Source organism: Monodelphis domestica, chromosome X (genome assembly GCF_027887165.1).
Source record: "Monodelphis domestica isolate mMonDom1 chromosome X, mMonDom1.pri, whole genome shotgun sequence".
NCBI lineage: Eukaryota > Metazoa > Chordata > Mammalia > Didelphimorphia > Didelphidae > Monodelphis > Monodelphis domestica.
Window position 1 is genome coordinate 53,468,933 of NC_077235.1, and position 27,370 is coordinate 53,496,302.

At 45.8% G+C, this 27,370-nt stretch overlaps 1 protein-coding gene across 3 annotated transcripts in view; it reads left to right on the forward strand.

Annotated features, from left to right (window-relative positions):
* The window catches only part of ZDHHC9 (zinc finger DHHC-type palmitoyltransferase 9), a 47,166-nt gene extending 28,647 nt beyond the window's left edge, over positions 1-18,519 (forward strand). For 2 of the 3 annotated variants that reach the window (XM_056809580.1, XM_056809579.1), the window contains exons 3-10: positions 4,829-4,989; positions 9,889-10,047; positions 12,380-12,517; positions 12,906-12,952; positions 13,838-13,942; positions 15,173-15,276; positions 15,974-16,070; positions 17,002-18,519. In XM_056809580.1, the coding sequence (XP_056665558.1) occupies positions 4,829-4,989; positions 9,889-10,047; positions 12,380-12,517; positions 12,906-12,952; positions 13,838-13,942; positions 15,173-15,276; positions 15,974-16,070; positions 17,002-17,142 (952 nt within the window). In that variant the 3' untranslated portion in view covers positions 17,143-18,519. The remainder of the gene's footprint in view (positions 1-4,828; positions 4,990-9,888; positions 10,048-12,379; positions 12,518-12,905; positions 12,953-13,837; positions 13,943-15,172; positions 15,277-15,973; positions 16,071-17,001) is intronic. The other variant, XM_056809581.1, reaches the window with a different exon arrangement.
* The last annotated feature ends 8,851 nt before the right edge of the window (positions 18,520-27,370 follow it).

The window sequence follows — 27,370 nt, forward strand, 5'->3', positions numbered from 1 at the left end:
TTCTCCTAGAATTGTAAACTGTTGTCTAAAGCCCTTGGACTAATTACTAGCCTGATCAGCAGCAAATTAGCATGTCCGCCTTCCCCATTGCTAATCTGATGGGTGTGATGCATTGTTTTTCTGTGCACTTCCTTATATCTTGACCAGTTTTCCCCGAGAGCTGGCTGCCCAGCATTTTTCTTTCAGGAGACCATGGGGCTTCTTTGGGGAGCGTCGATGGTGGCAGGCTGGCTATATACCGCATTTTCCCAGCCCTTTGAGTGTCTGGTAATCAGGAGGTGGTCCTGAGGAAAAAGCTGTTTCTACTGAGCTCATACAGTGAGTTAGACAAGAGTTTTAGCTATACTGTCTCCCCCTGGGCCTGGAAAGATGAGGGGATTAGTCCTATTTGTTATTACTTTCTCCCCACTGTGCCACCTAGCTGCCCCAAAGTGAGAGGTCATGGAGGGAAGCAGGGCTGGCACTCAGTGGGTCAGCAAGCATTTTTTTTTTTTGGCAAATCAAGAAACCGTGGTTCGGAAAGGCTTTGTTAACTGGGCTATATACCACAACCCTCAATTTATTCTTGTTCTTGGTCTTTTGGGCCCATCTCTGAGGAGAAAAGAGACAAACCTGAGAAAACGAGCCTGGAAATCGGCCTGGTAGAGTGGAAAGAGCTCTAGAGACATGGCTTCATATTGTTTGTTACCAGTAGAGACAATCCTGGAAGGCTCTGGAAGATGAAACTTGGGAGGTGAGGAAGGGGAAGAAGGATATTCCCGATAAAGGAAACAGTCTGAGCAAAGGCACACAGTGTGCATTTGGAGGGTGGCCCAGCCTGGCCAGAGCAGAACACGTGTGGACAAGGGGAACAAGACGAGATAAGGTTGGACTAAAAAGAGCCTTAAATGCCAGGGCCAGACAAAGGAATTACTCCACAGACAGACACAGAGATTCACTGAAGATTGTTTTTAAAGTAGAAGAATAAGCTGCCCATCTGCTTTTTTCCAGTGAAGAATACAGACCAGAATTCAGTCTTTTGTTGATGACTCCAGGTCATCATGATGAGCACCAACAATTACCGTACTTGGCTAGAATACAGGGTTGCCCTGGGAGGCTCTCAGGTATGTAGGGCTTAACTTGCCCCTGTTACTGCACAGTCTCAGCCTGCTGGGCTATAACTGACATTTTTCTCTGCTTTGTCAAGGCAATCGCTGTTTCCTGATGTTACTACTTAAAGAAAAATGCCTCCCCCCCAACCATTGAATCTTCCCTTGTAACCGAGAAAGGCAGTTCAAACAAAATCAGCCAAGCATGTCTGACAGCACATGCACACAACCACCGAGCCTGCCAGTGTGTGCACGGCTCCGAATCCATCGTCCTCCGCCTCCTTCCTGAGAGGAGGGAGACTTCTTTCATTATCTCTTGGAGGGGGATTCTTGTTCTGGTCTCTCTTACTGGATGGCTTCCCCTTCTGGGATTCTCCAGCAGTGTGAGTGGAGAGGAAGGGACAAATGACAGAGGATGGATGCTACCTGGCTACTTTTGGACATGGAGGGTAGCGGACAAGGAAAAGCGAAAGGCGAACTTCCTAGTAACATGCTTAGGCTAACGGCACAGCTGGTGTGTGTTCCTATTGCCCCGTGGTTAGAGGGCAGCGGGTACAGGGGGGCAGGGCACAGGCTCTCTGTGGAGTGAGGAGAGGTGCTGTCTGGTAGCAGGAGTCCTGGGGGATTCAGACCCAGCTCCAGCCTGTGTTGTGGATGGCCTCCAAAGTGCATGTGACCACTATGAGGATTATGGAGAAATTCATGGGATCCTTGCCCTTCTCCATTCACTTTGTGCCTCGTTCCTTACCTTTGCTCTTTGTACACATTTTGTTTTAAGAACTATAGAATGGGAGCAGCTAGATGGATGGCATGGTGGATAGAACACCTGGCCTGGAGTCAGGAGGACCTGAGTTCAATTCTGGTCTCAGACACTTCCTAGCTGTGTGACCCTGGGCAAGTCACTTAATCTCAGTTGTCTTGCCCTTGCTTATGAGTTGTTATTACTAAGACAGAAAGTAAAGGATTAAAAAACAGAACTATAGAATGGTAGGTTTATATTTGGAAGGGAATTTCAATCACTTCATATTAAAAGATAAGAAAACTGGGATTCTGGGAAAGTGACTTGGCCAGGATCCCCCAAGTTGTAAGTTAGCAGGGCTGGGGATCTAAACTCCGAATCCAAGAGGGCCTCTGTTTTCCTATCATTGCTTTTCAGTAAACTTCTTTTTTTTTGTGTTGAGAGAGAAATCGATTTTATATCACCTTACTTTAGAAATATATCCCTTCCTCTATTCTCCCTCGTCACAAAGACTTTGAAAAGATAGGAAATAAAACAGCTGGACAAAAGGAACCTTTGTATCGATTTCTGAAACAACATTTATCATCAGGCAGCTCATGTGTGTTGAGACCTGGGCACCAGGGAGGAGAGCAGGGCTCCAGGAACTCTGGGGCTGGGCCTTGAGGAGCTCAGTGGCCTTAGGGATATGATGAGCAACAGCTTCTGTATTGTTTCGAGGAACTGCACTACAATAGGAGCTGATGTTTTGTAGTAGTGAGACCCTGGGTCAGAGGACACCAGTATCTCTGCCTGTAAAATGAAGACAATCTGCAGAGCACCAAACTCACTGAGAGTTTGGGAGGGTCTTCTGGGATACCTGGCCTATGTATGATTGAAAATCTGTTACCCTAAAAAAGAACTACGTATTCCATATGATTATTATTCTAAATTGCAAATTTTAAATTCTTTTTGAGAGTAATTTTAGGTTAAGAAACATGCTACCTCTCCAAATCCCAGAAAGTGAACTCTTATTAGAAGGCACCATGAAGATGCCTCCACAGACCACAAGCTACATCAAGAAGATCCAGAATGAAGTTTGTGTGTGGTTGATTGAACATTTAATTTGAATGTATACTCTTATGCCAAAAGGGCGCTGCCCCCAACTGGCTTTTTGTCAGTAAGCCTAGCAATTATTGGTTTTGTTCTCTTTTCCTCTTATCCCCAAATTATTGCAATTTCAAAGTTGGTATGTTTACAAGACCCAGTGGAGAGACTAGTTTTCCGTGGCTCTCAGGGGGGCATGTATGATTGAAAATCTGTTACCCTAAAAAAAAGAACTACATATCCCAAGATCCCATTGACTTCCTGTCATTATGTACTTCCTGTAGACAGAGGATAAAGGGCGTGGGCTTTGTAGGCTCCCTCTCTCGGATGTAGAAACAGCATTGATGGTGGTGAGTGGGGTTGACTAAAAAATGGCTAACCAGCCATAGCACATGGTCTTTATTTTGTATCTTCTTTATTCCTGGATTTCTAATGATCATTAATCTCTTAAAATATAATATTATTATTGAGATTTAATTTTAACTTTTACACCTGCTCTTTGTTGTTGGTAACAGCAAAGTCAAGGGTTTAGAGAGCTCGCCTCACAGGCGTCAAAAGTCCTGTTTGGGGTCCTGCCTTGGATCCATACAAGTGAGTCCCTTCAACTCTCAGGGCCCTGAAACTTCTCTCTACCAGTGAAAGCTCAGGGCTGCCCTAAAGTAAGAGTCATGAGGAAAATGACCATGGCGGTGGAAAAAAGCGAGAAGGCAGTCCTTGCCCTTGAGCTCGTATTTGAGTTAGGAAGACAGGGCTAAATTCAGTGGAAGAAGTAGCATGTTCAAAATCACTTAAATAAGTAGCTGAACCAGGATTTGAATGCAGGGCTTTTGACTCTAGATGTAGTGATCTTCCCCTGTACTATGGGCTTCCCTCTCGGGTTGCCTTCTTGGGCTTGTGGCATCAGCCTTTACGCATTTGCTTTCTCCCACTGTTTTTCTTACTGACTCCCAGGGGCTTCAGAAACTCCGTGCTCCTTGTACTAAACTGGCTCTGTGGGTGGGGTGGAGAGGAGAGGAGACACAGATAGACAGACAGAGAGATTTGAGATTTTCCTCAGCGCTGGCCTCTCCCTGTATCAGGCCAGCATCACATTGATTTCTGTTTGTCACGTATCATCAATATTCCAGGGGAGAAGAGGCTTGGATAATGCAAAAGCAATGGGTAACCCCATATGTTTTTATTGGCTTTGAAATTCCTGAGGCAAGCTCTCATTCTGACACTCCCACATGCTAGCCTTCTGCCTAGCACGGACCTCCTCCACCCAGTTCAACTTTAATGGCAAGGCCGGTGAGGCCCTGGTCCACTCAGGGAGACGGTGTGGTATTTAGTGGAAGGGCCTGGGTTCAGATCCTCACTCCTGTACTTACCAGTTGTCTGTATGATCTTGGACCAAATTGCCTCAGTTTTCTCATCCATCTAGTTGGTTTAATAGTTGCGTACCCCACAGGACTGTTAATGAGGAAGCAGCGAGTAAACCTTTGACCTGTTATAAAAAGGGGCGTTCTCCATTTGAGGAGGGCCAATGTCCTAGATAAGCCACTCACAGATAATGTAGAGCCTGGACATTCTGAACAATTAATGAACTGAATGCTTCTGTGGGCTTGGAGATGATACCAGAGTACCAGATGTTCATGGTTCTACGGTGTTCTGGGTGGTCACTGCTTCCTGGTTCTTGAGAGGAGAAGAAACATGACCTTACCGCAGCTTTAGAGGGAACTGGCCTTGGGCCTGAAAGGTGTCGTCAGTCAGGGCCACATGAAGCACTCACGGTGTCCTCAACACACTGCCAGGAACTGTGGGAGATATTCAGGGGAAGGAACAGCTCCTTCTCTAGGAGCTTCCAGTCCACATGGGGCATGGAGATCAGCAGCAGCAAAGTGGATGTGAGTGGAACTTGTTTGTTGTTTTGTTTCTCCAGGTGCCGCTACTTGGCTGTTCAGCTGTCTCCTGCCATCCCTGTCTTTGCCGCTGTCCTTTTCCTCTTTTCCATGGCTACGCTGCTACGGACAAGCTTCAGTGACCCTGGTGTGATTCCCCGGGCCCTGCCAGATGAAGCAGCTTTCATTGAAATGGAGATAGGTGAGCTGGGCTGGCCAAGAAGCCCCCTAGGGGGCGTAAGCTGCCAGGAGGGTGCTCGTCTCAGTGCCCTGAATGATTGTGCTAGGATCATAACAGCTAGCATCGTTCCCGGCCTTCTCTGTAGCCCATTTTTCTCTTGAGCCATTCCATACCTGTGCACTCATCTAGTCTTTGTACTATTCCCAGAAGGCAGCTGTGGGCGGCTGTAATAAGCCTTGTCACAAACCTTAATCATCCCCAGATTTGGTGAAAAGAGTACTGGAGCTGGGTCAGGAGACTTTAGTTCCCATCCTGGCCTAGCCATTTAGTAGCTCACGACCTCAGGCAGATCCCTTCCCCTTCTTGGGCCTCAGTTTCCTTCTCTGTAAATAGGAATGAACAATACTAGCCCTTCCGACTTACACAGGTGAGCTTTGGGAGGACTAGATGAGACAGTGAATAACCAAGGGTTTTGTCAATTGTACAGTTCCCTGAATGTGGCAAGGCAAGCCCCATACCTGTCATGGTGTGTGTTCTCCCTGTCTATACGCTGGCCTGGGAAGTCGGGACTGATACCAACTGTTGCTCATTTCTCCAAAGCACACCATGGTTTCTGAGAAGCCAGGCAGGGGGTGTCAGGCTTAACAAATGAGAAATCCAAGGCTTAGGAAGGTCACATGACTCACAGATGCTCTCGGAGCTAATGAGTGCCAAAATTGGACCTTAAACCCAAGTCCAATGGCTCCAGTCCAGTCCAAGGCTTTTCCCACTGCCCCATGCTATCTCCTTTGGCATCCTCGTTTAGCTTACTGTGGCTCCCTGGCATCAACACTCGATGGCATTGTCCTCTACCATCCATTTTGCAGAAGGGAAAACTTGAATAGGGTGCTAACAAAATTTACCCCCTAGTCGTTGTGGAAACTGTATCACGTCTGGGATTTAGATTGACTTCTGAACCTATCCCAGCCCATTCCATCCTTAGCTGTATTTACCAGACTATGTGAAGTAGAGCTGTGATTGCAGCATCCTCTTTGCATGTCTCTATTTCATCCTACTGTCTATAGAGGAAGAGCATATGTTCATAGACCATAGAGCTAGAATGGAACTATAATAGAAAGTCCATCCTCCCCATTTTACAGATGAAGAAACCAGCTCAGATATGGGGTAAATGACTTATCCAGGGTCATTCAGATAGCTCCAGAACTAGGTTTTGAACACAGATCCTCTGACTTCAAATCCAGAATTCTTTCTACTATAGAACAAGAAAGTGCTTGGGAGATCACCTGTCCACCTTTGGCTCAGACCAACTCTGTTCGACTAGAGAACTGTAGAGTCGGGTTAGGGGGAGCTAGGCTTCCCTGCCTTTGGAGAACTATCTTAACTCCTCCCACTGACCCTGCCTGGAGGGCAGCTCAAGAGTACCTAATGAGGGACTGCTAGGTGGCTCAGTGGATAGAGTGCCAGGTGTGGAGATGATGGGAGGTCCCGGGTTCAAATGTGGCCTCAGATACTTCCCAGCTGTGTGACCCTGGACAAGTCACTTCACCCCCATTGCCTTACTGCTCTTGTGCCTTAGAACTAATATTTTATTTTGATTCAAAGATGGAAGGTAAGGGCGGTTTTTTTTAAAGTGAGAGGTTGCAGAAGGGTCTTTCTAGGGATAGAGATCCTCATACAAAGTCCTATCCCCATTAAGAATATGTATGTCCACTTCTGTCACTCCCCCAGGAGGCAGCGGCACTGCTTTTTGTTACTTTGCCATCTTGGGCGAGTCCCTTAATTCTTTAGGCTTGCATTTCCTCATCCTTCACTCCAGGCTCCCTTCCTGCTCTAACCTTCTGGCATCCTTATGGGATATCATATAGCAACTATTTTTAAAAATACATTTTTATTGATGGCTTTTGTTTTAATATCATCTACATTTCTCCTTCTGTCCCTCCTCCCTGCTCCCAGAGAGTTGTCCCTTATTACAAAGAATCAAGGCAATTATATTTTATTTTTTCCAATCTTCAGCCATTTATTTTTTTCTCTCCCTTTCCACTAAGAAAAAAAAAGGAAAAAGAAAATCAGAGCTCCAATAATGAGGAAGCATAGCCAAGCAAAGCAGATTCCTCCAGATTCCTCCAATTCCATCCCCCTCTGTCAGCTCGCTTTTTCATTGGGTCTCTGGGGTCATGTTTCATCATTGCCTTCATCAGAGTTCTTAAGCTTTTCAGAACTGGCTTTTTACAAAGTTGAAGCGAGAGGATACATTGTTCTCCTGATTCTACTCACTTCACTCTTCTTTGGTTATAAGGTAGAAATATAGACAATTCTCACTTTTATGTAAATGGGAAAGGGCAGGGGGCCCAAGGCATTGAAGCCCCTCATAGTAGGGGGAAGATCGGGGCGGGATGCAGAGCCTCGGTGAGGATGAGGAGGTTGAATTAACCAAGAACGGGATGTATACTTTAAGTAGATATTTAGGTTTTCCCAGGTTTCTCTAAAACCGTCCCCTTCATCATTTCTTTTTTGTTTATATTCCCTTAAAACATTCATTCATTTATTTATTTAATTTAGAATATTTTTCCATGGTTACATGATGCATGTTCTTTCCCTGTCTTCCTCCTACTCCACCCCCCCCATAGCCAACAAGCAATTCCACTGGATTTTACATATATCATTGATTAAGACATTTCTATATTATTATTATTATTTTAAACCTTTACCTTCCATCTTAGAATCAATACTATGTATTAGTTCCAAGGCAGAAGAGCGGTAAGAGCTAGGCATATGGGGATAAATGACTTGCCCAGAGTCACACAGCTGAGAAGTGTCTGAGGCCACATTTGAACCCAGGACCTCCCATCTCTAGACCTTACTCTCCATTCACTGAGCCACCCAGCTGCCCCCTTATTTCCATATTATTAATATTTGCACTGAGGTGATCGCGCTTAGAGTCTACATCCCCAATCACATCCCCATTGACTAATGTGATCAAGGAAATGCATTTCTTCTGAGTTTCTGCTCCCACAGTTCTTTCACTGAATGTGGATAGTGTTCTTTCTCATAAGTCTCTCAGAATTGTCCTGGATCATTGCATTGCTGCTAGTAGAGACGTCCATTACATTCGATTGTGCCACAGTGTACCAGTCTTTGTGTACAATGTTCTCCTGGTTCTGCTCCTTTCGCTCTGCATCAAATTCCTGGAGGTTGTTTCAGTTTCAATGGAATTCCTCCTGTTCATTTTTCCTTTGAGCACAACAGTATTCCATCACCACAATATTCCATACCACAATTTGTTCAGCTATTCCCCAACCAAAGGGCAACCCTTCATTTTCCATTTTTTATCACCACAAATAGTGCAGCTTCTTTTTTTTTAAAACCCTTACCTTCCAACTTGGAGTCAATACTGGGTATTGGCTCCAAGGCAGAAGAGTGGTAAGGGCTAGGCAATGGGGGTCAAGGGACTTGTCCAGAGTCACACAGCTGGGAAGTGTCTGAGGCCAGATTTGAATCTAGGACCTCCCATCTCTAGGCCTGACTCTCAATCCACTGAGCCACCCAGCTGCCCCCAAGAAGGTAAGGGCTAAGCAATGGGGGTTAAGTGACTTGCCCAGGGTCACACAGTTGAGAAGTGTCTGAGGCCAGATTTGAACCTAGAACCTCCTGTATCTAGGCCTGGCTCTCAATGCAGCTTCTTAATATTTTTGTACATGTCTTTTTCCTTATTATCTCTTTGGGGTACAAACCCAGCAGTGGTATGGTTGGATCAAATCGCAGACAGTCATTTAAAGCCCTTTGTGCATAATTTGCTAGGGTCATTTATCCCTAGCTGTCTCTTAGCCAGTACCATATTGTTTTGATGACCACTGCTTTATAGTAGAGTTTAAGATCTGGTACTGCTAGGCCACCATCCTTCGTATTTTTTCATTACTTTCCTTGATATTCTTGATCTTTTGTTCTTCCAAATGAACTTTGTTTTAATTTTTTTCTAATTCATTAAAAAAAGTTTCTTGGTAGTCTGATAGGTATAGCACTGAATAAGTAGATTAATTTGGGTAGGATGGTCATTTTTATTATGTTAGCTTGTCCTACCCATGAGCAGTTAGTGTTTTCCAATTATTTAGATCTATTTTTAATTGTGTGGAGAGTGTTTTGTAGTTGTGTTCATATAATTCCTGTGTTTGTCTTGGCAAATAGATTCCTAAATATTTTATATCATCTAGGATGATTTAAAATGGAATTTTTCTTTCTAAGTCTTGCTGCTGAGTTGTGTTGGAAATATATAGAAATGTTGATGATTTATGTGGATTTATTTTGTATCCTGCAACTTTGCTAAAGTTGTTGATTATTTCCACTAGGTTTTTAGTTGATTCTTTAGGATTCTCTAATTAGACCATCATATCATCCGCAAAGAGTGATAATTTAGTCTCCTCATTGCCTACTTTAATCCCTTCAATTTCTTTTTCTTCTCTAATTGCTCCCTTCATCATTTACTATGTCATGCATAATAATATTCCTTCACGTTGATAACACAATAACTAGTTCTGCCATTCTCCAGTTGATGGGTATCTCCTTTCAGTTTTTTGCCACCACAAAAAGAGCCGCTAGAAATATGTATGTGTATATTGGACCTTTTTCTTTTTCTTTGATCTCTGGGATGGCCTAGTATCACTGGGAAGGGTGGCAATTATTTTTCAATCATAGTGGATTAGAATGAGTTCTCTTTGACATTATTTGATGAAATTCCCTGGGATCACTTGGCACAACCTGAGGTGTGGAAAACACAAATTGAAAAATGCCTATTTGGGGGTTAGCAGAATGTGCCAAGATAGCTCATCTCTCTTGATTGACCTTGCTGATTACTATTGGAAACATCTCAAGGACCCCTGGGCTTATGTGAGCCACCCACAATCTAGATTGAATCTTATTTTTCAGAGGCAACCAATGGCACGGTGCCACAGGGTCAGCGTCCACCCCCTCGAATCAAGAACTTCCAGATCAACAACCAGATCGTGAAATTGAAGTATTGTTACACATGTAAGATCTTCAGGCCTCCTCGGGCCTCCCACTGCAGCATCTGCGACAATTGTGTGGGTAAGTAGAACGTTTTGAGGGGTTACCCTGGCCAGTTTGATCCTAGGTGTGGGTGTGAGTGTTTGGGTGCTAAGAGAGAACTCTTCTTCAGAGGAACCGTCAGCCTCACTTTATGTAATAGGATGACGATTTCTGAGCTAGATGTGATTTTAGAGACCATGCAGTTCATAAGTCTGTGCTTTTTGGATTTGGCATGCTGGTGAAGCCCATGAACTCCTCAGAATACAATTTTCAAAATTCACAATTGAAGGAAATGCTCAGTTTCAGTTAGAGAATAGTAAAAATAAGGAAGTAAAATCTTCCTCATCCAAGTTTGAAGAGTCCTTGGGCATTGATGGGTCTCAAGTTAATAATCCTTACTCTAATCTAAACTTTTCATTATGCAAAAAAACTGAGAACAGCTAGTTGGGCTGGGGTCTTGCCCAAGATCCCATAGTTAGTACACGGAAGAGCCAGGAGTCCAACCCAGATGTCTGGATTCCAGAGTCAGGGCTCCCTCCAGATGCCCTAATGAATGACACTTCGGTGAGATTTCTGGCTTCCCTAGCCGTGTCTGGGAAAAGGTATCCGGGCATGTGAATTCTCCTGTATAGGGAAGAATCTTTCTCTGGTTCACCAGTTATGTCAATCCGTATTTACCTTGAACTGAATTTGCTTAAGGAAGCAAAAGGGTATGAGAGCCTTTGTCCACTGGAGGGCAGTAATGCCAGGCTTAACCAGGCCCTGTGTGTCTGCACTTGAGAAGTCCTGCATGCCCACTGTGCCATGGTTAACTCGGCATTTCCAGTTCTACCAGTTGGGTCACTGTCTAGAGGCGCATTTGTTACATTCCTTTTATTGCTATGAGCCCACTTGGCATTGCTAGGCACATTGCTGTCTGCGTACTTGCTAGTAAGGTGTCTGCACCAAAGTGGGATGCACCAGGGGGCCCTTAGTGTATGGGAAAACTTAAACGTGCCAAATCCTCCTGCAGTGTTGCAGGAGTGACATCATTTAATGGAGGCCCAGGGCAAATCCTTTTTGATAAAATAGTCTCCCTTCCCTCCTTCCTTTCTCTGCTTTATTTTTGTATAAACCCCAATTTTAATACCTCAGGTTTGCTGTTTTCATACAGTGGCTTTACTTAAAAACAGAGGACACTTAAGAGTCCAAAGCTGTGGTCTGTGGGCGGCATGGCACAGTGCAGAGAGCATTGATTTTAGCCACCGAGGACTTGATGCCTTATTTGGCCCTATACCCTTGCTTACTCAAGTCCCCTCTGTTCTCTGGGCCTTAGTTTTGTTATCGATAAAATGGAGATTATAACATTGGCGCAGTCTTCCTTGGGCTGAGGGTGTTGGAAGGGTCAAACAAGATAATGGACACAAGGTGCTAGAAATATCAACTTTGATCATATTGCTAGGTAAATCCCATTCCCTGTAATGGTGATACACACCCTCCTTTGCTCTGACACAACAGCCTTATGAGATGGAGAGTACAAGTACTGGCCCCATTTCCCAGAGGAGGAAACTAAGACGCAGACCAAGGAAATGATTTGCTTGTGTTCGTAGAGCTCTTAAATAGCAGAGGCTGGCTGAAAATTTGGGTTTTCTGCCTCTTAAGTGCTATGTTCCTTCCCTTGTAACAAAATGCTTTCCACAGTGCTTAATGGGATTTATTCTGGGCTCCCAACAGCAGTTTAAATTTGGGCAAGTCTCAGTTTCTTTTTCAGTCAAATGGGAGTATTGGATTAGGTGATCTTTAAGGCCCTTTCCAACTCTTTATCAGTTCCTTGGGCCTTAAAGCAGTCTGTGTATGTAAGTGTACACTCACACACACACACATACATACACACACATGCGTACATGCACACGCGCATGCACAGTTGCATTGGTATTGGAATGAGGCACTTCCAGCAACAGGCCCTGGACAAGTTATTGCTTTACTTCTTTTGTCCTTAGTTTGCTCCTCTCCAAAATAGATATGATCATTCTAATTCTTCTTTCCCTTGAGTCTTGTGTCTGCTTTCAAGCTCTCTAGGAATGGGGTTGCTTCTAAAGATGACATCCCTGTTACCACCAGCATCCTGGTGCTGTGCTAACAGATTGCTGTCTTGTAGCCACTGGGTCAGTGACAATCACCTATGACTTGGGGTGCTGTTTGGGTTGCCTCTTTGTAAGGAGGGATGATTCGTCACCCCTCTTATCTCCTAGAGTTGTCGTGAGGCTCAGTTGACATTGATGGCAGCTTTTACAAAAAGGAAAATCATCACATGGTACCCATGGGCTTACTAGATTGCATAGCCCAATCTGTTGTTGAATGAGTGCACGCTCTCTTTTCCTGCCCCTCCCAGAGCGCTTCGACCATCATTGTCCCTGGGTTGGGAATTGTGTCGGCAAGAGGAACTACCGCTACTTCTACCTCTTCATCCTCTCTCTGTCCCTTCTCACCATCTATGTCTTCACCTTCAACATCGTCTATGTGGCCCTCAGTGAGTAAACGATGAGATGGGCATGGGTTAGGGAGAGCGTCGGGGTGGCGCTGAAGTCTGCCTTGGAAGTCTGATTGCTTTCCTGGGAGATCTGTGGAGCTGCCTCTGAATTTGGTGGAGGTGGGAATTACTGGCAATGGGAGGAGCCTTCTCAGCTTTTTTCACTTCAAGGCTTTGTTGAAGCCAGCTATGGGGTGGCCCAACTGACTTAGGAGATATAATGTCTGGTTTCAAGTCCCAGGTTGCTGGAAGTGACCTTGGGCACTGTTGGCTTCCCTTTGCACAGGAATAAAAGGAGATGGCAGGGCTGGGTGCCCTTGGCTCCCTTGTGGCAGCCTGCTCTCCTTAACAGGATCATTAACTTTGCTCTCTACCTCTCTTCCCACAGAGTCCTTGAAGATTGGCTTCCTAGAGACGCTGAAAGAAACTCCTGGAACATATCCTTGCTTTGGGAAGACGTTCTCTTTGGGGCCTTTCCCACTTGCTTCCCTGTAGTGCCTTATCATCTATTCCTTAGTCTGGCGGGGGGTTCCAAGCCCAAATAATGTGACAGGTGTAGTGCTGACCAAAGCAGAGACAGACGGAACTGGGAGAAACCTTGGCATCTTCCAGATGGGCGAAACAAGACCTAGCTACTAAATAGCCGAGCTGAGACTGGACCTCATGCTTCCTCACCCCAGATTTCGTGTTCTTTTTCACTGCACCACTACCTCTGCCGAAAATTGGATTTCGGATGGGACCAGTGGTGATGATAGTCCAAATCTGTAACAATTGCACATGATCCCAACCACAGGAAAGGAACAGGAAGCTGTAGGGAGAGGTGTTTGTCTTTGGCGCATTTGGGAGCCACTTGACTTTATCTTTCTTGGCTTTTTTTCCTTTCTGAATTCATTTTTCCAAAGAGAGAGAGAGAGAGAGAGATGAAAGATAATAAGATATAGTGGAAAGAGCCCTGGACTTGCAGTGAGAAACTTGGGCGTGGTCCTTGGCTTCTTTTATTTAGGAGTTCTTAAGGAAAGTGAAAAGTTTTGGGAGCACGTTTGCTGTTTTTGTAGCTGCCTTTGACATCCTCTCAGAATCTAGTCTGTCTCCTGGCATGAAGTCCAAGGCCTTGGGTTTCAGATCCCGACTCTGTTACTTACTTTGTCACCTTTGACAAGTCACTCTCCTCTATCTGTGCCTTATTTTTCTGCATTCGTAAAATGGGGCAGTTGGACTAAGACTCTGAGAGCCTTTTCAGCTCTGTGGTCTTGGCACTAGATGACCTCACAGGTCTCCTAGCTGGATTCAGTCATCTTCTGTGTTCCTTAACGTGGGCTCACCGTGCTGGAAGTGCTTATCTGCTTCTTCACCCTCTGGTCTGTTGTAGGGCTGACAGGATTCCATACTTTCCTGGTGGCCCTCAACCAGACAACAAATGAAGATGTGAGTCAAGGCTTCCCCACTTCATGTCGTGTTCCCCCCTGTGTCTCAGGGAGGGCCTCTGTCCTCTCAACCCAATGGGAGATTGGGACTTTAAGGCTCTCTGCGTCCATAGGTGGGCTGTGGAGGATCCTTGTCTTGGAGGACGAGATGTGCAAACCTGGAGTTGTTGAATATATTTGAAAGTCTAAGCAGGTTCAAATAGGGTGTCAAGCTGTAATGAGGAACAATAGGGAAACTCCAGTGTTTGGAATCTATTTTTAACCTGCCAAGTTGGCGTCAGGGAGGGCAGAGAAGACAGAGAAGTCGGTCCCTGTTAGAGATGAGTTGGGCTGGAGAGAACATGGATGGGGCTGCAGTGCTCATGATCTTATTCAATCCAGCAAACATTGGCTCAAGCCTCTTGTGTGTGCGGGGCAATAAGTCCTTCGGTCTGTCAGCAGCCCCAAGCAGTGGGGAGCACAGATCCAAAGGAAACACGAGGGAGGGAAGGGTCTTTCCTTCAAGGAGCTGATAATCCAGGTTTGAAGAGGGCACCCCCATGGGAAATGACATGTCTGTATACAGAGAAACATGAAGCCACACAACTGGAGGGAATTCCCGGAAGGGCAAAGCGAAGGCTGTGGCTAAACAGAGAAGGCTCAATTCGGAAGAAGGGGGATGGGTGTGAATTGGCGGCCAGGGTGGAGGAGGGTGTTCCAGCTGGCAGGGATGTCGTGTGCAATATTGTACAGCATAATATTATAGTCGTCCCCCTCCAAAACAGTGAGCTCCATAAAGGCAGACATCTTTTGTTATATAATCATCAGCACACACACATTCACACATATATGCACCAAGTGCATCGCTGCACACAGTAGGTGCTTGAGAAATGTTTTGTAGAATTATCTAAAATTTGCTAGGTGCCAGGGGATGGAAAATGTTTGATCATCCAGTTCAGTGAACACTTAAGGTCCTACTGTGTGCTGAATACTGCTCAGTGTTGAGCAAAAAACAGTACAAGAAGTAGGTGCTTAGTACATTTGTTGAAGGGTATGTGTGTGTGCCAAGGCACATCAGGGTGAGTGTGGTTTGAACATGGAAAGGAAGTGGGTTTTTATTGTTAGGACAAAGGGTCCGGGGGAATGAAGATGGATGAAGCTAGAGGGATGGGACTGGGGGAGGAGCTCAGCTGGACAGGAGGGCCCTCAGAGGCTAGATTTGGCAGAAGGAGCCTTTGTCCTTGTCTTGCAGATTAAAGGTTCCTGGACAGGGAAGAACCGAGTACAGAACCCATACAGTCATGGCAACATACTAAAGAATTGCTGTGAGGTGCTGTGTGGCCCTTTGCCTCCCAGGTAAGAGGGGGTGGGAGGGAACAGACCCCATTTTCTCCTACTCCCTCTGCTGACTTCTTTCAGGGCTGGCCTCTTTTGGCCAAACCTTGGTGCTCTCTGCGGGGGGTGCCATCCTATGTGGACCCTAGATTAGCTGCCATTTTTCTAGCACTTGGAGCTTTTACAAAACCCCTTTCTTGAAGTGAGGCTAGGAGAAAGGGCGTGTCAATATTATCCCCCAATGTATAGCTAGAGAGGGGAAAATTCAGAAATGACTTGTTCCAGACCACACGATTATTAATTGCTAGAATTTTAGATCTGGGCTGCCCCAGCCTTGCTGCTATCCCAGAACCCTTTGCAGTCTCATGAAGCCTGTCAGGGAGGAGTTCTCTCAGAATCCTGTACGTAAATGTATAAACTAAGATTCAGAGTCTGACAGGAAATGAGTTCTATTGAAATAGTTAACCAAGTAGATTTTTTTTGGGTTATGTATGGTCTCTTTCTTTAAAGTCTGGTTGCCAAGGGGCCTGGTCATCGCAGTCAATGTCGATTTCAGATCAGATTGGCATGGACTAGACCCTGGAGTATAGATAGTCTGAAAAGATAAAGGCCGAAACCAAGAAGGAGAGAGGGAGATGGGAACTTGTTTTAAGGCTAGGGTTCGGAAGGGGGAGGAGACAAATCCATCCTCACCATTCCCATCTTCTGTCCTCTGCAGTGTGCTGGATCGACGGGGCATATTGCCACTGGAAGAGAGTGGAACTCGACCCTCAAGCACTCAAGACCCCAGTAGCAGCCCATTTCCACAGAGTCCGGTAGGTCTTCCTATGTCTTCCCCATCAGATAAAATAGCAGCTCCCATCTCTTGAGCATGTTGAAGGCTTAGAATGTGATACAGTGACCCAGTGAGGTGGCTAGTATGAGACTGTGGGTTTTTCTTCAGAAAAGATGGCCCATTATGCCAGTGAGAAGGAAGAAAGAATATCAGAGGTGAATATTTCTTTTGGATGGTCTTTCTCCTTTATAGCCGTATCCACCAGTGTTTATAGTTGCATAAACGCCTGAAAGCACAAGTACTATTTTCATTATACAAATGAGGAAACTGAGGTCCAGAAAGGGGAAAGGACACCCCAGGTCACATGACTAGCATCAGGGCTGGAAATTGAACTGGGTTGTCTGACTCCCAACCTGCCCTCCCGCACCATCCTTTTTTTACTCACTCCTGTGGTACTTGCTGCTTCTGTATGGCAGCAGCTCTGGTAGTAGGTGATCTCCTTTTGTAGCAGTCATGTCTAGTGGGAAGAGTGTCTGACTTGGCAGGGGAGACCCTGAAGTGCATCGGTGGGTGGTCTCCTGAGTTCTTGTCCCATTTACTCATTGCTTGTTAGACATTTTGACCATCTCAAACTCAACATGTCCAAAACCAGAACTGGTTATCTTTCCCCCCCAAACCCTCCCAAAGTTTCCTCTGTTGAGGGCAGGCACCTAGATTTGAAACTTTGGAGTCGCCCAAGGGCTGTTCTGGGTCTCAGTTTCCTCCTCTGTGTTTGGTTTGAGTGTCATTTTCTTTGTGTTTTTTTTTTGTCATAAAGGCTACAATTAAAGAACACGTAGACACTGGACTCGGATGGTCTCTAAGGTCCCACGACCAGATGTGGCACTCAAGTGTGGTGTAGATAATTGATCTGGGTTCTAAATTTGGGGGAAACTTTTCTTTCAGAGTGTTTGTTATCTTTTCTCCCTCAGGTGGCCCCCACAGAGCCATTGAGCTCGAATGAGCTGCCCCTGAAAGCCAGTGTTCCCGAGGAGATGCATTCCAGTGTTCTGGCCCAGCAGGGTCCAGAATCCCCAGAGACTCCCCAGGAGGCCTCTGGAGATGAGAAGTAGCTTCTCTGCACAGCAGAGAGAGAGAGAGACCTGTGTTTTTTCTTTAATGCAAGCGGAGAGTGAGTGAGGGGGAGAAGACAACCTTGAGACAGAGGGCAAGTGAGCCATCCCTTTTGCCATTTTTCTTTGGTCTCTGTTCACCCAATTCTGGATTGGAATATTCTCTATGTGAGCTATTTTTCCTGGACTCCAGGCAGTAACAGAGTGCTGTCCATTACCTATAGTAGCTTGAAACCTGGGTTTCAAGGGCCTCGGTGGCCTCAGAATTCCCTTTGGATCCCTCCTCTGGTTCCATAGTAAGGGAAGCAGGGAAAAGTTGTTGAAATCCCATTGCGTGTCCCTGAACCAGACATAGCCTCACGGGCTCCTGTCCATAGAACCCCAAAGGGCCCAAAGTAGGGGCAATTTGAGCCCTATTTCTGCTCCAAGATGGGAGAGAGGAATTGGGGTGGGGGCAGAGCCGTGACTGGCAAAACTTTTCGTGCCATGGTGCCGTGCCAGTTCATGCCTGTGGGGTGGGATCCTTCTATCTGGACACTTGTATTTATTAATGTAGTTTCCTTCTTAAGTCCCCCTCCCTGATCTCTACCTCTCTAACGTCCTTCTTTTTCAATTAGATAGAAGTTAGTAGGAATAGTTAGTGAGTTAACAATTTGCAGTTTTCATAGCCCAAACCCAAAACTTGGTAATGTCTGTGCCACCCTCAGTAAGAAATTGTGTGATGCCAATAGCTCAGCCCCGCTGTTCTCTCTGTCTCTCTGTCTCTTTCTCCCCTCTTTTCTAATACCCTTTTCAGACTCCTGCTCCATTTGGGAGCAGTAATGACAGTTAAAAGTCTGCACTTTGGTGCCTCCTTTTCTGCAAGGGGTTTGCAAGTGCCCTAAATGCCACCCCTTTTGCTCCCGCCCCCTACTTCAAGTTCAGTCCATGAGGCCCGAGGTGGTCTCGAGTGCACAAATAAATAAATTGAGGCACAAAGGAATGGCTTCAGAGCCGAGTGAGGAAGGGGAGAATCCCCCTGCCAGTTGACTCACGGGCCTTAGCCAGTGTTTCCTTCTCCCTCTCCCCTTGGGGCTAACTCTCATAGCACTTCTGCTGGTCTCTGTAAATGCAGAGACCTAGGATGATCCCCACCCCTACCCCCCACCCCCCAGTGGTGGGCTGGGTCCCCCGTCCAGCATTTGGGGGACCGGTTTTCTCCAGCCCTCAGCTGCGCTTCAGGGATAAGGATTTGTTTATCAAATGCAGCTGTGTTTCTGAGAGAGTATGTTCTCCCTCCCTTTATAAATTGGGGTCCTGTGGAGATGACTTTAGTGGGGAGAGGGTTAACCAGGGCTTTTTATCTGTTTGAAGGTGATTAAACTGTGTTGATGCAAACTGTCTGCTTGCTTCCATTTTAAAACTCCTGTGGGCTTCTGTGTGGCGTGCATGTGTGTTTGGGTGGGGGCCAGGAGCTGTTTGGGGGAACGCTCCCATCCATCCCCGCAGCGGCCCTCCCAGGGCCATCGAAAGGGAGGAGACAACGAAGCTTTAGATAATCGACACTGCTTTTCCAGTTGTGAGCATGTTTGCCTTGACCCTGGCCCAGGAAGAAGAGGTTTGGGAGACAGTTTAATCTACCTTGGAGTATAAATCACTGGGTTTCTGTGAGACTCCGGAAAATGGACTGGGTTGGATGGGAACACCTCCACGGTCCCTTCCAGCTTAAGGTGTCCTGTAGGCGCATCTCCATCATGTTATATCAGGGGCTTTCCCTGTTTGCAAGTGCTCATCCCTTTGCTGAAATAGGCCTGTCAGGGCTTCCCTTTGGAAACTGTTAGCAGATCTCCAGAAGTAGGTGCCTGAATTTCCTTAAAAAGAGTCTATAATTGAGACTTTGGAATCTTCTCCCTCTCATCTGCAGCCGGGGAAGCGAAATGACTTGCCTAGGGTCACAGAGCTCAAAAGTGTCTTCCCTGGAGCTCAACTCCAGGTTCTCAGACGCCCAGCCCTACCGGCTATTCCCAGGTCTAGGCTCAGCCTACCGCATCCCATTCCCATTGTCCTCCTATGAGAAGGTGGTTTGGTCATTTGACAAACCTCAATGCTAGGCTGGGTTTCTCTTTCTGCCAGGAAGAGGAAGAGTGGGAAGTTCCTTGGCCTGGTGGGAAAGAAAGAACCTCTTCCCCTATTTGGTTTCTCTTATTCCATATTGAGCTGTTGCCAGCCCCGGACCTCCAGCCTACCCATTACCCTTTTTCTCCCTTCATGACCACTCTTTCGTCCGGTTCTGAGACTAACCAGGAGAGCGAGCCCATTCACCCTGCCCCCTGGTTGGGACAGACCTGAAACTCCATTCTGATCTCAGGGGAGATTGGAAGATTGATTTTTCCCACGGGAATAGGCCTAGAATTGTTTTGTCTTTTCAATGGCTCAGCCCTCTCTCCAGTTCCCTTCTACACACTCTTCCTTCCCCCTTCCCCCCCACCCCCTGCAAGGCAACTCCCAAGTGTCCCACTTCCCCAGACTGGTTGGCAACAGTCCTGAAATCCCACAGTATGGAGAGCTGTGGCTATTCTTGACTATTCCCTTCATGCCCATGTGGCCTTGGGATCCTTGATTCTGATTGGAATCGCCACTTCTCCTTTTGTTCTCTGGGCCCCCACCTCCCCTCATGGGAGGGGCCGTGTCTTGGCTGAATTCCATGCCTCCTGGTCCTGACCAAATTTCTACTTGTTGCTAAGTAAATAAAAAGGCCTCTTTCTTTGAAGCGAATCTTCTCATTTAATAGGTCTTGTGCTCTGTGGGGCTGAATTCAGATGTGTGTATTGATTTCTGTTCTACCTTTGGGTATTTCTTTGTGAAGCAATCTCTCTTTGTTTTTTTGGAAGCCAATTAATGAGCCTTGAATAGGTTTGAGAGATTCACAGTGTGTGTGTGTGTGTGGTTCGGGTGGCCCTCTGCCCCAATGTTGGCCATGGCCCCCTTCCTTTTGGGGGATTGATTACCCTTTGTGTCCTCTTGCATTGACAAGAGTGCTAATCTAGCAACTCTCCCACTTTTCCAGGCCTTCCACCTTTATGAGTCAGTTTGCTCTAGTTAGAATTTTGGGTAGATTAAGAGAAATCATGTCGGGATGATGCCTCCCAAAACCCGAGTCATGATATCCTACATTGACATGTTGCTTCCCCGTACAGAGGGCTGACACAGGGTCCTCCTGACTCTGTCAAAGGGGCAGGCTAGGCCGTATTATCTCCACTTTACATGGGAAGAAAGTTGAGGCTCAGTGAGATAGTGATGTCCCCAGACTCACAGCAAGTGACGGAACTGGGATTTGAACTCAAAAATCAAGTATACACATTTGGATAAGCTCTAACATAGGAAGAGCCCTTTGAAGCTGGGCCGTGTTGGGGTATTCCCTGCCTGAGTAGGAAGGGGAAGGACTCCGATAATCTGTAGGCTATGCTTGAAGCTCAGATTTTGGGACTCTGAAATGAGCAGTGGGGAGAATGGTGGATGTCACTGGGAAAACCAGGAGCCCTTTGTTTCCCCAGTGCAGAAATTAGTTTGGAAGAGTCAGTACCTTTTTTCTCTTCAGAGCTCCCCTCTGCCCCCAGGGACCTTCTCGTTGGGACGGATGGGACTCATTTTAAAGAAGGGAAAACTGAGGGTCCAAGAGAGAAGGAACTTGTCCAAAACCCCAGGTGCTCATCGGCAGAGGCAGGATTCAAACCTGGGTCCTCTTCTTTCCAATTCAATGCTCTTTCTAGCACTCTTGGACCCTTCCTTTTCCCATCTACCCCAGCTAGGAAACCGAATTTTAAATTCCCTGACTCAGGAAATTCTTATTTCCAAAGCATCACAGACTGTTAGAAGTGAAAGGACCCTTCCTTCAATATCATCCAGCCCAACCCTCTCATGAGAAGCAAAGTGAGTTGGGTCCCAAATGGTGAGAGTTTTCCCCAGGCCCATCTTTCCCCACTTATTGGGATGCCCAAGCCAGTATGGAAGGAAGAACCCAGGAGGACTTGGGTTCAGATGCCTATCCTGTGTGACCCTGGCCAAGTCCTACACCACATGTGTGCTTCCTTCACTGACACACATCTCAGCCCCTCCTGTAGCTCCATAGAAAGTCTTTAAGAGTTCTTCCAACCAACTTCATGTGGAGCAGCCTCTCCATATTTAGCTAGGTTGGTTTATTGCCTGGCTGGTAAAGCCTTCAAGAGCCCAGGGATCACCTCCACTCCATGAGGACACCAGGGCAAGGCCTTCATTTTGCAGAAGGGGAAACGGGGGCCCTTGTATTCTTTGAAGAAGGCAATTTATCTTTTCCACTCTGGATGTCACTGGTGAAGTAGAACATTCTAGACCCAGGCTGGCCTGCCTTTGTACATCATTTGGAAAGCTGACTTGAATTAAGGCCTGCCATGAGCTGGGAATTCAGTGTCTGAGCTGAGGGAAACTCAGCTGGGGGTGCGGGAGATAGTGCACTGGACCTGGAATTGGGAAGGTCTATTTGCCTCAGTTTCCTCATCTAATCAATGGTGGCAATAATACCTCCCAGGAGAAAAGGATCCAATAAGATTTTGAAAAGTTCTTAGCATAGTGTGGGCATATAGGAATGATGCTAATGATTATTCACCCTTCCCTTCCCACCTCGACCTCCCCATGGGAGCTTAGAGCTTATGAGAAGAGGCCAGCTCCAGTTTCAAGAGGTGTGTGCCGCTTTTGAATGTATCTCGACTTCAGTGATAATGGGAGGGGCTCTATGGAAAATCATGGAGAGAAAGAGAGAGCGAGAGCCAGAGTGAGTAAGTGTGCATGGGTAGGTTCTGCTTAATCAAATACAGGCATAATATTAGCTGGACTGTTGTTTTTTGCAACAAAGTCACTAATAGCCAATCTACCTTAGTGTGAGGAGATCCAACAAAATCACGCCTGAGAGGGATCCTCAGGGAGCAGAGGCCCAAAGAGAGGAAAGGACTTATTGAGGGTTCTTATAGGTATTAAGTCCAGCTGAGACTGGAACTTCTCTGAATCTAGTTTTCCTTCTCTTAAAAATGAGTTGGATGTCTAGAGTTCCTTCCAGCTTAAATTCTCTTGACTTGATTAGATCACTACTTAAAATCCTTTCCAACTCCCCTGCATTAGGGCTGCAGTGATGGGTGGGACTTTGCACATACAGAAATCAGGAAGTTGGCTGTCAGGTTCCCACAGAAGGCTGGTGGGCTCCTTTGTGTGGGTCCATTGCCTTGGGGTCCTTCTGATGCTATGCCCCATCTGGTGTGCCCCATCAATAGCTCCCCTGGGCCACCAATACTATATTGGTAATGAGACCGTTACTGTTATAGGAAAAGGTGGAACATGCTTCTGACTTTCCTGGAGGAGGAGACTTAAGCTTGGTATGGATGGGGGGGGGTGACAGTTCCTTCCCATTTGATTGTGTTGTGGTCTGAATAGCAGTTACCATTGCCCACTGTTGTGTGACCCGGTAAAGAAGCCCTATTGTGAGGTCTCCATCTCCTCCCAGCTGGGAAATCTTATTCTGAATTTCCTGACTCCAGAATTTTCTTAGTCCCAGAGGATCACAGATTGTTAGTGTTGGAAGGTCCCTTCGACATCATCCAGTCCAACCTTCTCATGAGGAGGAGGAGGACACGGAGGCCCAGGGAGGTGAGAGCCAAGATTCCACCCTGTGTCCTCTCCACCATGTTTCCATAGCTATTAAGCCAACCACATTTCCTGCAGCTCACTCTAGGAAAGGGCTTGGGCCTCCTGACAGTTGGCCAACATCACATAGCTAAGAACCATTAGAGCCAGCACTTCCAAGGCTAGGTTCATGGTCTGTGATCAAGGGGCGGGCTGTATGTGTATATGTGGGGATGGGATGGCAGCAACCTTTTTCTCTTTGTGGTCCTTCTCTAGCCTTAAGGGTTAGGCTGAAGAGAAAGAGAAGATGAATAGTCGTCATGGAATAATTGAGTGTGGCAAAATGTGGTTCCCCTTCTCCATAGGGCCCAGGCCATCTGCCTAAATTCACCGGCTCAATAATGACCGCTTTGGATTGTTGCCTTAACGTTCTAGAGAGCTTGAACAATCTCTCTTTTTTGGGTCACTTAGAACTGTGGTAAGTGTCTAAAAGTCCCTTCTGTCCTGAGGGGATCTTGGAATGAAAATAACAGCAAGTGTAGGACCTAGAGCAGATGGGACCCTTGGAGATCGCCTAGTCCAATTCCTAGAGAGCAGACAATGGAAAGGAATTGCCCAAAGCCACACAGGAAGTAAAGAGAACTAGGATTCATACCTGGGTCTTCTGATGCCCACTCTACTTCTACGTCACTACCTCCACCAGAGACATTAGTAACTTGAATTTATTTATATAGTACTTCAAGGTTTATGTTCCCTTAGGGCAGGGTATGAAGACATAGAGTAGCTCCAAGAACTACAGGCAGAAGGCCAGTGTTATTGAGATTGGAGTTTAACAGCAATCCGTCTCGTACGATGTTGGAGCTGGAAGGGACCTTTGGAACCATCTAATCCAACTTCCCCCAACTCTTTTCCAGAGAGGAACCCCAAGGCCCAGGGAAGGGAAGGGACTTGGCCAAAGTCACACAATGAGTCATCGTGGTAGAGCTAGGCTGTCAATCCAGTTCCTCTGGCTTTAAATCCAGAGCTTTTACCACTACAACACATGGCCTGAGCCACTGGAACAGAATTCTCATCCCTCAGGACCTGTAGGGAGCTGCTTTCTCTTTTTCAATTTGGTTTTAGTTCTAAATTCTCACCCTCCTTCTACTTCTCCCATCCATTGAGAAGATAAGAAACAAGATAGCCATCATGCATATGAAGTAATGGAAAACATTTCTACATTAGCTCTATTGCAGAGGGGAATAAACAAGGAGAATAAAATGTACAAACATATGCTACAATCTGCACTCAGAATCCATTGGTTCTCTCTCAGGGGCAGAGGGCATTTTTCATCATGGGTCTTTTGGAATTGTCATGGATCATTGGCTTGACCAGTGACTGTCTTTGACAGTTGACTACTTTTACAATAGTGTCGTTACTGTGTACAGTGTTCTAATTCTGCTCACTTCACTTTGTAGCAGCCCAGGAGTCTTCCCAGGTTTTTCTGAAACCAATCCCTTCATCATTTCTTAGAGCACAATAGTGTTCCATCACAATACTCTTTCTGTCTCTGTCTCGGTCCCTCTCTCTCTCTCTCTCTCTCTCTCTCTCTCTCTCTCTCTCTCTCTCTCTCTCTCTCTCTCTCTCTCTCTCTCTCTCTCTCCCCGTGTGTGTGTATATATATATATTACATATAATATATACTATACCTTATTTAGCCATTCCCCAGTTGATGGGCATTCCCTCAGTTTCCAGTTCCTTGTCATCACAAAAAGAACTGCTATGAATATCTTGGAACACATGGATCCTTTGCCTTTTCATCTGATCTAGTAGTGGTATTGCTGGGTCAAAGGGTATGCCCAGTTTTATATCCCTTGGAGTCTAGTTCTAAATGGTTCTCCAGAATGGTTGAACTAGTTCATGGCTCCAGCAACAGTGCATTAGTGTATCTATTCTCCCACATCCTGTCCAACATTTCTCATTTTTCTTTTCTGTCGTCTTAGCCAATATGATAGGTGTGAAGTGATGGGAGTTGTTTTCATTTCAATTTTTCTAATAATTAGTGATTTGGAGCATTTTTCATACGATAGCTTTGATTTCTTCTGAAAACTGCCTGTTTATATCCTTTGGCCATTTATTTGAGGAATAGCTTTTGTTTTTATAAATTTGACTCAGTTCCCTAAATATTTGAGAAATGAGACCTCTAGCAGAGAAACTTGCTACAAATGACCCCTTTCCTCTCCCATTTCTTGTATTCTTTCTCATTTTGGCTGCATTGGTTTTGTCTGTGCAAAACTTTTAATTTAACATGAACAAAATTATCCACTTTGCCTCCTGTGATGGATCTTCTCGTTTGCTTCTTTGGTTGTAAACTCTCACTTCAGCTGTAGACGTGACAGGTAATTTCTTCCAGATTCCCCTCATTTGTTAATGACATCACCCTTTATGTCTAAATCAGGTACCCATTTTGAGTTTATCTTGGTGTTGGTCTATGCCTAGTTTTCTAGTTTCCCCACAGTTTTTGTCGAATAATGAGTTCTTGCCCCAGTAGCCTGGATCTTTGGTTTAGCAAACACTAGATGACATGGGGCATTTGCTTCTAATCTGACCTACCCCTCTATTTCTTAGCCAGGACCAGCTTAGTTTGTGGCAGAGTTTGAACTCTGCAGCACCCTAGGCTGCTAGTCCCCATGGATTCTCTTAATGCAGAATGTGGTAGGGTCTGTGTGAAGCCCACTCGGAGCTCTCGCTCTCCTTTCTGGACAAGGGCCATCTATATAGCTTTCCTAGAGGATTAAGTTAAAGGCCCACATTAGCGCATATGAAGGGTAAAATTAACCTGTTAATTTTTAATGCCTTTTGTTTTGTATGTCATTTATTTCTCAACATACGTTTGTTTTCCCTACTCCCAGGGCTCTCCCTTGTTATAGCTAAGCAGCACTGACCGGTCGTCCATGTAACAGCCTAGGCAGCATTCTGCACTTGTAGTCCTCCTACCTCTTCACCACGAGAAGTGAACATGCTTTCTTTTCTCATCATGCCTTCTCTGTTCCACATTTTTGTATGGAGCTTGTTGGTTTCTGCGTCTGCTCTTGTTCTTCAAACCTGTCTCATACTGTATAAAGTTCTTCTTTTCATTCAAGTTCACTACCTTTCTCATTAGTTCATTCTTTTTTATTTTATTTAATTTTCTTAAACCCTTATCTTCCATCTTGGAATCACTACTGTGTATTGGTTCCAAGGCAGAAGAGCAGTAAGGGTTAGGCAATGGGGGTGAAGTGACTTGCCCAGGGTCACACAGCTGGGAAGAATCTGAGGTTAGATTTGAACCCAGGACTTCCTGTGTCTATATCTGGCTCTTAATCTACCGAGCCACCCAGCTGCCCCCACCAGTAGTTCATTCTTTTTTTTTTAGATCTTTATATTTTTATTTTTTGACATTTTTCCCTTTTTAAATTTAGAATATTTTTTTCATGATTATATGCTTCATGCTCTTTCTTCCCCCCTCCTGGAGTTGACAAGCAGTTCCACTGGGTTATCAAACATATTTCCATGTTATTCATATCTGCAGTAGAGTGAACCTTTAACATCAGAACCCCAACCACATCCCTATTGCACTATGTGTTCAATCACATATTTTTCTTCCGTGTTTCTGGTCCCACAGTTCTTTCTCATAAGTCCCTCAGAATTGCCCTGGATCATTCCATTTGATTGTGCCACCGTGTATCATTCTCTGTGGACAGTGTTCTCCTGGTTCTGCTCCTGTCACTGTGCATCAGCCACCCACCATTAGTTCATTCTTGAGCCATCTTGCCTCCCTAGTAGAAGTAGTAGCTCACTATTCACCTTTTTCATGGCCCTTTGCCTGGGCCATTTCCTTGTGCTTAGCCCACTCTTCTGTCATAATGTTGTGTGTCCATGTCTTCAGTTACTGTTGCATTATAAGCTTATTGGGTGCATCCCCGCACTGAGTACAAGGCAGATCTCACATCTCCTAGGTACTTAGATGTTGAAGGAAACTGGCCCAGACCAAGGGGGCGGGCTTAGGAAATAGGGTCATGAAGCGAGGACTCCCAGTTTGCCTTTCCTTGGAACCTTTGAGGGACTAGCTCTGGTTTTCCTCCCTTTCCTGGCTGATAATTAGGAAGGGTGGGGAACTCTCACCAGCTGCTGGACCAGTGGGAGCCACTGACAGGGTAGGAGATAGTGTCTGTAAGGAGAGAGAAGCTGCAAGCTAATGACTCAACCTGAGCCTCGCTGGGGTTAGACCAGAGATCAGAGTGTGAAATTGTGAGATACAAGAGGAGGAGGGATCTCTTTTCTCTTTGGTGTGAGGTGGAGAGCTGTGATGTAAAGAAAGTTTGTGCATCATGGAATTCTGTAAATACACGTGAACATTTTTACCATATGGCCAGGGCTCTAGAGCTGGTCCCCTGGGAAGACAACAAATGCCATCTGCTGGAGGATGTAGAGAATGGCATAACTTTGGAGGGCATTGAGGAAGGTCAGAAAAACAGGGTTCACCTGCTGGGGGAAGAGAAGGACTTTAGCAAGAATGACTCGCGAAAGCAAGGCTTTGGAAGACCAAGTATTTCAATGGAAAGGGTACTGTCTCTCTAGT